Source organism: Pseudorca crassidens, chromosome 2 (assembly GCF_039906515.1).
Source record: "Pseudorca crassidens isolate mPseCra1 chromosome 2, mPseCra1.hap1, whole genome shotgun sequence".
NCBI classification, from domain to species: Eukaryota; Metazoa; Chordata; class Mammalia; order Artiodactyla; family Delphinidae; genus Pseudorca; species Pseudorca crassidens.
Window position 1 is genome coordinate 52,407,208 of NC_090297.1, and position 12,237 is coordinate 52,419,444.

Here is a 12,237-nt window from a genome sequence, read left to right on the forward strand (position 1 = left end):
CCAGTAAATCACACCAGGGTTAAATAAATAATACAGAGAACTATTTGAAAGACTTGATATCTAGTTTTTATATATTGCTGTCCTACACCTAGTGAACTATCAAGGACTTTGACCAACTTTTGCAGTAATGGAAATAGATTTAGGGTGATTACATGTTTAGTACTTTTGATCAATGGCATGTATTTCACGGAGCAAGGGCATAGGATATGCCTTTGACAAAACAAACTGGCTTACACAGAAGTGAACCTATTAACCTGAGCCTTATTTATGCTCTAAACTGAAAAGCCTAGGCTTTTAAAATTTTTAGTAAAATTCAAGAATTTAAACAAGATAAAATCAAGATAACTTTTTATTTTCAGCTTGCAGTTCCAAAGGACATATTTCTGATTATAAGTGGGATGTTATTCTCACACCACTTTGGGGAGGGTAAGATTCTAAGTTCCTTCAGGGCAAGGACCCCAACTTATACCTATTTCTACTTTATCATACCAACTTTTATTTTTGTTCATTACCTCTCAAGTGACCCACGAAATTTAGAACTTTAAAGCCCTAAAGAAGAGCAATCATTTTTTTTAAACTATGATTTTCAGCCTCTCATCTTCCCTGTAATTGGCACAAAGCCACACTTTTCACAAGGTATACTGCATTCAGCTTAAATCAGCAAAATTTTGAGAGCATACTCTATGTTGAGCATACTATTAGTGCTATAGGAGATTAATAAAAATCTTTTTTTCTCAAGAAATTTATTTGTGAAAAATCAAACCTGGTGTGTAAAAGTTAAAAAAAAATACAAAAGCAGTATATAACCCAGGGCTAAAATGAGTTACATATATTAAATGCCAAACTAATGAGATATTTAATAAATTTATTTATAAAATTTAAAAAATGTCTTGGAGATTACATGGCTTTGTGTATTTTGCTGCTTATATAGTTATTAGTTCTTTAAGGAATCTACTCTGCAATTTTTTTTTTTTAAATTGTGGTATAGTTGTTTTACAATGTTGTGTCTGCAATGTTAATAGGAATGAAAATAAAAGTAATTTCTTCCACAATGCATAGAATTTTTAAAAATTGTCACGAAGAACCCTGACATACTTCCTTCAAAAACTTGCTACATTCCAATGCATATTTCCATTTTCCCCATACCCATCTTCATGTTTCTGATTTGTGGCTGTCTTGTCTCCACTGAACACAATCAATTTTCTTTCCTTTTTGTTGGTGGAATACACATCAATTGTTTTGGTATAATTAAAACTATTCATTGTGTGAGTGAGAAAAGAGATTTAAATGAAATCAAATATTCTCATATTTTTCCTGATAAAAGACCAAATTATCTAATCTATCCTTCATGATATATATAAATATAAGCACAAAACAATGAGTATTTTAAAATCTTCAGACCTGCCTTATGAATAACTATATATACAGCAACTATATATAGTTATATACAATGGTTGCCTATGATTGAAAAACTGTATGCTATCCATGCATCACTGATTTAGATTTTGTTGAATATACAAAAGAATTAATTCTATGTATTGTTTTATACCATTCATTCACACAGTGCCATCCGCATATTTTTTAAGAACAAAAAACAAACAGAAGAAACTTCAAAAGTTTACTAACAGATAAATTCATGAAAGTGTTTTTAGTAAATATAGCTACATTTAAAGCTTACTTACTTTAGTAATATATGTGTTACACTTTATATTGTTTCAGTTCAAAGATGAAATAACTACAGCTTCCCTGGTGGAGCAGTGGTTAAAAATCCGCCTGTCAATGCAGGGGACATGGATTCGAGCCCTAGTCCAGGAAGATCCCACATGCCGTGGAGCAACTAAGCCCATGCGCCACAGCTACTGAGCCTGTGCTCTAGAGCCCGTGCTCCGCAATAAGAGAAGCCAAGACGATGAGAAGCCACGCACCGCAATGAAGAGCAGTCCCTGCTCACCACAACTAGAGAAAGCTCGGCGAAGCAACAAAGACCCAATGCAGCCAAAACAAAACAAAACAAAAAGAACAAATAAATAAATTTAGAAAAAAATTATAGGGGCTTTCCTGGTGGCACAGTGGTTGAGAGTCCGCCTGCCGATGCAGGGAACATGGGTTTGTGCCCCGGTCCGGGAAGATCCCACATGCCGCGGAGCGGCTGGTCCCGGGAGCCATGGCCGCTGGGCCTGCGCGTCCGGAGCCTGTGCTCCGCAACAGGAGAGGCCACAACAGTGAGAGGCCCGTGTACCGTTAAAAAAAAAAAAAAAAAAAAAAAAAAAAAAAAAATATATATATATATATATATATATATATAAAAGAAATAACTAGGCCTATTTTTTAAAAGAGGATTTTCCTGGATTTTTGTTATAAACACTGTGAAGCAAAGTATGTTTTTATAGGTCTTGAGTTCATGCACAATATGTTTCTGGGATCACAGCCCAAAAGAAAAACATTGCAACTCACTGGGGAATAATATTTAATGGCAAAAAGAAAAAAAAACTGGGGATGGAGAGAATGAGTAAGGAAAGAAGAATAAACAAAAAGATGATAGAATGTAAAAGGTTTATGAGAAATTGAAAAATATATTTAGGACAAAAATATTAACATAGTTTATGATATTTATAGTAAAAACTTATTTGGCTGAAAAAAATTCTCTAAAATTAATGTAGTCAACATCACATGTTAAGTATATTAAACAACATGTAGAATAAGGATACATGTCTTATTTGGCTACTTTTGAAAAATGATTTATTGTTCCCCTAATCTGAAAGCAGTCTAAGGTAGCCATCCCTATTAAAATGTCTTATTTAGGGAAATATACTGTAGAAATTCAAACATTCTAATTCTACCTCAATAATTTGTTGATATAATAGTCTCAATTCTAGATCTTTAAGAACTATTAGTTCTGAAAAGTTTAGGTATACATGTACTAGAAAATAGTGGCTGAATCAAATAAGCTCTGTAATTTGACATAAATAAAGCTACAAAGCACTGACATCATCAAAGAAAGAACGTAGTGTGAAATATTAACTAAATGGTTGGGTTTTAAAGATGTGGAATTCTGTATATCTCAAAGAATCCCAATAATACATTAAATTCCTTGGATCCTCAGAGAAACCCATTTCCAAGCATATGTGCACAAGTACCTTAGCCTCTTCATGCCTGCTTGCCTGTACCACAGTCAGAGAAGGCAGGATATTTGGTTAGGCATATGTTTATGAATAAAGACAGGAAAATTCCAACTTTAAAACCAAATATTTTCCTTGTTTAATTCTGATATCTTATTGGTCCATATGTTGCCTCCTCCTCACAGTATGGTCCCCTCCTCACAGTATGTTACCAAAAATCTAGATTTTGACTTTCTTTTAAAGCATAAGGATAACATCAAGCAGACAGAATTGAGGAGTGGAAATACTGTCTGAGAAAGAAGAGCAAAACTGATGATAATCTAAATACATACTGACACATTTACTGAAGACATTAGGTGCTCCATAAATGCTTACTGAAATGCTGTTTTGTGACATTTGTTGTGATAAATTCATCTCTTTAAGAAACCTCATGAATTAACCACAACCAGTTCAGTATAATTTAATAGAAAACATCTGGTGGCACTTTTAAACGCGTAAGAAGAGCATTTCACAAACCACTGCAGCAGGAGAAAACGAGGCTAACACAGAGAAGCAGAGATGAAGAGCAGGAGAGTCCTGAACACATCATTTGATTATATGAATTGGGTCTTGCCTGAGACCAGCCCCTCTCCTAGATTTTCCACAGAGTGCCCAGAAATTCCTTTTCTCTTTTTGGCTTAAGCTAGCTGCATTTCAGTTTCTACAATTTGCAACCAAGAGAACGCTAGTATAGAGTACCTTTCCAGTGCAAAAAAAATCTTGTTTCTGCCTCCACATATTCATATGTAAATATCAGATTCCCATCAGTATCCTATTATAGTAATTGACAATGTGGCTGTAACAGGAAAAGAAACAATAAGCCTGAAATATAACCTCAATCCCACTTAGAGATTCATAATACAAACTATAAAGATTCTGAGTTCTCCAGTAAAGAAATCTCTATAACTCAGCTGAACTCACATTTACAAATCATATTAGAGCACAGAATCCTTGTTAATGAAGCTCTTATGTCTTTTAGAACTGCTAATTGGCACAGGTTGGGAAATGCAACTTGAAAACATGGCCGTGATCCTTTAGATCTAGCATCTGAAGAAACATTGAAAAAGCATTCCTAACTGCTTTCTAACATACATATCACAGAACACAAATTTGAATGTAAAAGTAGTTCATCTTCTAGATTGAAACTAACTTACCTGCATTGAAATAAGAATGAAATCAATTAGGCTCCCAATTCCACAAAATCCTACAGTGCAAAACTTTAACAAACCTAGAAAAGAAGGTAAAGTCATTTACAACCTGGAAAGTCTTATAAATATTAATAAACTTTTCCATTTCCCAATAAACCATTACATATAACACAAATGCTTTATATCGACAATATAAAAATAACACTTAAAAAAAATCAAATCTTGAGCTTCCCTGGTGGCGCAGTGGTTGAGAATCTGCCTGCCAATGCAGGGGATGTGGGTTCGAGCCCTGGTCTGGGAAGATCCCACATGCCGCAGGGCACTAGGCCCATGAGCCACAACTACTGAGCCTGCGTGTCTGGAGCCCGTGCTCTGCAACAAGAGAGGCCGCGATAGTGAGAAGCCCGCGCACCGTGATGAAGAGCAGCTCCCGCTTGCCACAACTAGAGAAAGCCCTCACACAGAGACGAAGACCCAACACAGCCATAAATAAATAAATAAATAAATAAATAAAGCAAACTGTCAACAAGTAAAAATAAACAAACACTATTAAAAAAAATCAAATCTTCACCTAAAAATATGAGAAAAGTTTAAAGGGCCCTCTACATGGAAAAGCCAAAAAAAATTAATTCACTTAAATAAATAATAAGAACTGAAATAAAAACTCAATGTAATCTTACAAAACTTAAGAGAAAAGTTTTGTAATCTTACAAAACTTCTAAGAAAATAAACCTTTAAATCTCATTACACCAGAGTTACAGCACATCTTTTAGTCTTAAAATCCTTATTTATTTATTTAGACTTAATACATTATGGATCCAAATTTTAATATGCATTTACAGTAGGAAGTTCAAATAGACAGACTGTCAAGACACAGAAAAAATAATCAGAAAAAAACACTGATCTTGTAGTTAAACAGCAAAATTCTATCAGTAACCCAATTATCTTGAAGTTATCCTATACTGTACTTTTTCCCTAAGCATCTTATGTTTTTTATTAGCCCAATAGTCAAAATCAACAATTCTGTGAGCTATATACACCTGTCCTTGGTTCCAACCATAAAGTTAAGGTACTAAAATAGATGATAATAGAGCATAGAATCTAGGACATATACAATGATATAACACAAAAATATAATGATGAAATTAGAAGAGGCAGATTGGGGGTGGGGGTGGGATGAGTAATCTCTCTTCTATATTTAAACTTGAGCTGCTTTCCAGATATCCCATTTGAGATATAAAAATGGTATGAAGCAAGACTGTTCGTGAAAGGGTAGTTCTAAGCATCAACTACAAATATATATCAGCTAAAATTGTAAGACTGGATGAGATCACCTCTTGCACACATTTGGAAATACATAAAAAAGACTGAAATATGTAGGTAAATTAGATGATTTCCACCCACCCCACCACCCCTTATTAGTATTAGATATACAGTAGAACAATGTTTTAAGTACTGCGATAACACATGTTGGAAATGATATTAAAACTTAAAATATAGATACTATATAAAATTATGCACTTAGTTTTCTTCAAAATACTTATTACCTACCTAATATTTTATATTGTTTACTATCTGTCTCATGGAAGCCCTGTTAGGGGAGAGTCTTTTATATGTCTTGTTCAATTCTGTGTCCTTATCACCTACAACATTGCCTGGCACATGGTAGATGCTCAATATTTGTTGAATAGATAAATTTTCTCAGCTTTTCTGTCTCCTAAAGACCCCTAACTTTTTATCCACTATCTTACATAACAACTCCTTTAATTATTTTTTTCATTCATTGCATTTTACTATAGTTGCCCAAGGAACTTTATCCACTCACTCAGTATATGTACTATATCCATTCACTCACTTATTTTATTTCTGAAATGTATCCCTCTTCACAGAGCATTTTGGAAATACCACAGAGTTTCCCTTCCTTCAACTTGTTTACAAAAAGAATATTAAGAATGGTCAAAAAAAGTTTGTCTTTAATGAACTGCTACTCTATGAAAAAAATGTAACCATGTCAGAGCCTTTGCCCTTGTCATCCCATCTTCCAGTGATGTTCTTCCTGTAGCTCTTCTCATCTCAGGCTACTTCTTCAGAGAAGTCTTTGTAACCTAGCATGCTGCTCCCCGTAGCAGCCCCAGCACTGTTATCACATCTCCCCTATTTATTTCCGTCATGGTGCTGATCAGAAATCATTCATTGGTTTCTTCATTCATTCTCTTTCTTCCTATGCCATGTAAACTCTTAAAGGCAGGGTTCTTATCTGTCTTATTCAAGTCAATTCCTGGAACAGTACGTGACAGAAAGTAAGAGTTTAATAAATATCTGCTGTAAGACTACCAAAAAATTAGAAACAATCTAAGTATCTAACAGGGAGAAATTGTCTCAAGAAATTAAGATAGACCTAACAATAGGAGAAAATACTATGAAGTCATTTTAAAACAATGATATAGAAGTATATTTACTGGCAAAGTAACGATAACACACAAAACAGAGAAAGATGTGAGTCAATTAAAGTCTAGATATTCAGTTGCTAAACCCCTTCTGTAAGGATGTTTCAGAAGATTGAACACGACAGGTTCCTGTTCAGATAAAATATTAGATAAATTAGATAAATATTAGATAAAATGTTAGATACATGTATTTGGAACTTTGGTAAATTTTACCTACTCCTGGAGTAACACTTTTCAGAAACTATAGAACAGATCCAAGATGATATTTAAGCATTTAAGGAATCTGCAAACTAATCAATGATGGAAAGCAGGTGAGTGCTTGCTTGGGAAAAAGCAGGACAAGGAGGGCCAAGAGGCAGGGATTACAAATAGGCATGAGGACACTTTGGGGAGTGACAGATATGGTCATTATCTTGATCATGGTGGTTGTTTCACAGGTGTATACATGTCTAACTTATAAAACTGTACATTTTAAATATGTGCACTTTAAGGGATAATGAGTCGAAGTAAAAACTTAGAATAGTACATGGTACATGGCAAACATATGATAAATGTTAGCCCAGCTGCTACTTGTGCTACCACTATTTCTACTATGTTACAATTATTATTACAATTGAGAAATTTATACAGCATAAACCCACATCATTTACAGTAGCATCATCTAACCTAGCCTCCTCTTGCAAATTCCTTCTGTCTGTGTTACAGTCAAACTACCCGAAGTTCTCTTCCAATGGGCTGTGCTCTCATACCTGCATTTATATGTGCTATGCTGTCTTCTGCCTTGCCTCTTCTGCTGCCCCCCACTATTCCCAATCATCTAGCTAACTCTTTTTGGGCCTCTCACTGCTGCAGCCTCTCCCGTTGCGGAGCACAGACTCCAGACGCACAGGCTCAGTGGCCATGGCTCACGGGCCCAGCCGCTCCGCGGCATGTGGGATCTTCCCGGACCAGGACACGAACCCGTGTCCCCCGCATCGGCAGGCGGACTCTCAACCACTGCGCCACCAGGGAAGCCCCCTAGCTAACTTTTAATAGTCTTTCTTAAAACTTCTGGAAAGTTTTCTCTAATGCTCCCAGGATGAATTTAATGCCATCCCTAGATGCTCCCTAGCACCCTGCCCTTAACTTTCAGCAGAGCACATATCCCATGGTATGATTTATTATATATTTATTTGTCTGACTTCCCCTATATCCTTCCTTCCACAAGCAACTTGAAGTCAGGGCTGTGTCATTTCTGTGCCTAGTCAATATGGCTACTGAAGGAATAAAATATATCAATAGTAAATTATCTTATTTGTAAACAAACATTGAGCAACTTGAAAAACACAAAGTAGCATACATTCTAAACAGCATTTATTAAAACTGAAAACGATCAGAACCCTGTGGGGCCCCTGGGCACAGAAGTCTTTCTGTCCCCCGTTTTCTTGTTTGTAGGGAAGAGGATCCAGTCTCCATGACCTTCTCTGAGTTCCAAAGGGCAGACTCAAACAGCTGCTAATCAAGGGAGGAGCAGCCAAGAAACTACCTGAGGCCAGGAACCAGAGAAGCTCATCAAGATTATCTGAGACCAGATTAGAGAAGTGCAGGCCCTGTACACACCCTAATCTTGTCAGCAACCCCACCCTCGAACTATTGCTATAAAACACCTCATCAAATCCTCCTGGGTTGGGACACATAGTTTTCCACTGCAGGAGCCCACTGTGTCCCCCTTTGGCTGGCAAAGCAATAAAGCTATTCTTTTCTACTTCACCCAAAACTCTGTCGCCGAGACTCAATTTGGCACCAGTGCACAGAGGCCAAGGTTTCGGCAAAAAACAATGCAAACCGTTACTCTTACAGATTTCATTATTTTGAGCACCAATACCAGTTTTTAAAAGATGGGGAGGTATTAGTGAACTACCAAAAGTAGACTGACTTTTTTGTCCAAGTAAAAACTTGTTAGGGCTCTTTGTACAGACCCTATTTACTTATCTTATTGTGGAAAGAAATATTATATTTAGATTTTAGAGATTGTTTTCAAATTCCAATTAACAATGTTTCCAATCAAGAAGGATCCATTTTTATCTTGAACCATTACTATTGTAGATATATTTTTCCAAAAAGATTCTGCTGCCAGATGACATTAATAAACCTCATGTTTTTAGTGTACTTTATACTTCAGTAACTTAAACTTTACATTTAAAAGTACACAAATTCAGGGCTTCCCTGGTGGCGCAGTGGTTGAGAGTCCGCCTGCTGATGCAGGGGACACGGGTTCGTGCCCCGGTCCAGGAAGATCCCACGTGCCGCGGAGCGGCTGGGCCCATGAGCCATGGCCGCTGAGCCTGCGCGTCCGGAGCCTGTGCTCCGCAACGGGAGAGGCCACAACAGTGAGAGGCCCGCGTACCGAAAAAAATAAAAAGAAAAAAAAACAGTACACAAATTCAATAAAAGAATTTATTTGGGTATAAAATAAAAAGAACAGAGATTCATTTTTGGTATTCTAAAAAATTTTGGTATTTTTTGTTTTATTGCAGGTTGAATCTTGCAAATACTTTTGTTTCTGTATAACTATGTTAGAGAATGCAGATGATTATTTCATACTGAAGTTGCTGTTTGCCAAATCCCAAGCATTCTATAACGATTTGGTAATTAGTTATCACTATTCTTTTTGTATCTATAACTATAAACGAGAGCTTTCAAATCTTAGAAGAGTTTAACCTACAAATCCCTTTACCTTTATTTGTCCTACAATCTGTGGATATAATACGCCAGTGCAAACTAGTAACTCCAAACTCAAAAAGAAAACAATAATAATATAACCAAAGACTTATATGTTTGGGGCTTAAAAACATGCAACATTTTGTTATTCTCGTAATAAGAAAACATTTACACTTAAAAGTAATACCACTATGAAAAGAGTATCTCTCCCCCATTAACTGCTCCAAAAGAGCTATTATCTTTGAGAATCCATAATCTTTTAATGCTACAATGGACAAAACATAATATACCAGTTACTGCATATTAAAAAAATCACAGGGCTTCCCTGGTGGCGCAGTGGTTGAGAGTCTGCCTGCCGATGCAGGGGACATGGGTTCTTGCCCCGGTCCGGGAAGATCCCACATGCTGCGGAGTGGCTAGGCCCATGAGCCATGGCTGCTGAGCCTGCGCGTCCGGAGCCTGTGCTCCGCAACGGGAGAGACCACAACAGTGAGAGGCCCACGTACCGCAAAAAAAAAAAAAAAAAAAAAAAAAATCACAGATGTTAACATGGTTAAAAACACAAAGATGGAATATTAGAAAAATAAGGCTTCATGGTGAAAAAAGGCTTCCAGCTAAAGCAGCACTGGAATAAGAAGTCAATTAAAGGAAATAAAGCTATACATAAAGTAATAGTTCTGGGCTAAAAAGAAATTTGAAATACCTAGAAAGAAAATTTTTCTTAAAGGAATGTTTGGATCTTATCAAATTTAATTTAATCTCACCCTCAACACATTTCCCTTACTTAATCCTAAAGTAAAATTTATAACGAAGTATCACATTCAACACTAAATTACTTAAAAAGAAACCTACTGTATAGCATAGGGAACTATATTCAATATCTTGTAATAACCTATAATGGAAAAGAATCTTTAAAAGAAAAAAATACATATATATTTATACATATACATATATAAATGACTGAATCACGTTGCTGTACATCTGAAACATTGTAAATCAACTATACTTCAGTTAAAAAAAAAGAAAAAAAAGAAATTACTTAAGAGCAAGCTTCATCATATCTGCATTATTTATTTGGTTCTTATAAAATTCCAGTGATCATAAATGGTATCGAAAAGGATTTTAAAAAGCTATCTATAAAGGGGTGGTGTCAAGGTGGTGTACTAGGAGGACGTGGAATTTGTGCCTCCTCACATCTAGGGCACCTACCAGGTACCGGTGGGGGACCACGGAAACCTAAGGGGACTGGAGGAACCCCAGTGACCGGACTGGGGTCTGTTTTACCTTGTTGATTCACTGTTGTTGATTCTTTTATATTTTTATTTTTCATAATAAATCTTTTATTTTTCTAATTTTATTTTATCCTTTATACTTTGTTATTGTTCTCTCTTTTTGGCTTATTTCCCCACTCCACCCTTTTTTTTCTTTCTTTTTCTGTTGTGCTTTTAATTTGTTGTTTCAATTATAGTTTTATTTTGCTAATATATATTTTATCTTTCTAATTTCATTTTGTTTTTTATTCTTTGATATTATACTGCTCCTTTTTTTCTTTCTTTTTCATTTATTTATTTTTTTAACCATGCCACAAAGCTTGCGGAATCTTGGTTCCCAGGCTGGAGGTCAGGCCTGAGCTCCTGTGGTGGGAGCTCCGAGTCCAAATTGCTGGAATAACAGAGAATCTCAGACACCAGAGAATATCAATCAGAGTGAGGCCTACCAGAGGTCCTCATCTCAGCAACAAGACCTGGCTCTATCCAACTGTCAGCAAGCTCCAGTGCTGTACGTCTCAGGCCATGCAAACAGGAAGACAGGAATACAGCACAACCCATTAAAAAAAGTATGAAATGACAACAAATATGTCACAGACGAAGGAGCAAGGCAAAAACCTACAAGACCAAATAAATGAAGACAAAATACGCAACCGACCTGAAAAAGAATTCAGAGTAATGACAGTAAAGATGGGCCAAAATCTCGGAAACAGAATGGAGAAAATAAAAGAAACATTTAACAAGGATCTAGAAGAACTAAAGAGCAAACAAACAATGATGAACAAAACAATTACTGAAATTAAAAATGCTCTAGAAGGAATCAATAACAGAATAACTGAGGCAGAAGAATGGATAAGTGAGCTGGGAGATAAAATAATGGAAATAACTGCCAGGGAGCAGTATAAAGAAAAAAGAATGAAAGGAATTGAGGACAGTCTCAGAGACCTCTGGGACAACATTAAATGCAGCAACATTCGACTTATATGGGTCCCAGAAGAAGAAGAGAAAAAGAAAGGGTACGAGAAAATATTTGAAGAGATTATAGTCGAAAACTTCCCTAACATGGGAAAGGAAATAGCCACCCAAGTCCAGGAAGCGCAGTGAATCCCATACAGGATAAATCCAAGGAGAAACACGACGAGACACATAGTAATCAAATTGGCAAAAATTAAAGACAAAGAAAAATGATTGAAAGCAGCAAGGGAAAAATGACAAATAACATACAATGGAACTCCCATACAGTTAAGAGCTGATTTCTCAGCAGAAACTCTACAAGCCAGAAGGGAGTGGCATGATATACTTAAAGTGATGAAAGGTAAGAACCTACAACCAAGAGTACTCTACCCCACAAGGATCTCATTCAGATTCGATGCAGAAATCAAAGGCTTTACAGACAAGCAAAAGCTAAGAGAATTCAGCACCACCAAACCAGCTCTACAACAAATGCTAAAGGAACTTCTCTAAGTGGGAAACACAAGAGAAGAAAAGGACCTACCCAAAAATCCCCAAAACAATT

At 36.2% G+C, this 12,237-nt stretch overlaps 1 protein-coding gene across 1 annotated transcript in view; it reads right to left on the reverse strand.

Annotated features, from left to right (window-relative positions):
• Nucleotides 1–12,237, reverse strand: part of TM2D1 (TM2 domain containing 1) — a 55,001-nt gene that overhangs the window by 13,132 nt on the left and 29,632 nt on the right. Inside the window, exon 5 of the mRNA XM_067726357.1 lies at nt 4,313–4,386. Within this exon, the coding sequence (XP_067582458.1) occupies nt 4,313–4,386 (74 nt within the window). The remainder of the gene's footprint in view (nt 1–4,312; nt 4,387–12,237) is intronic.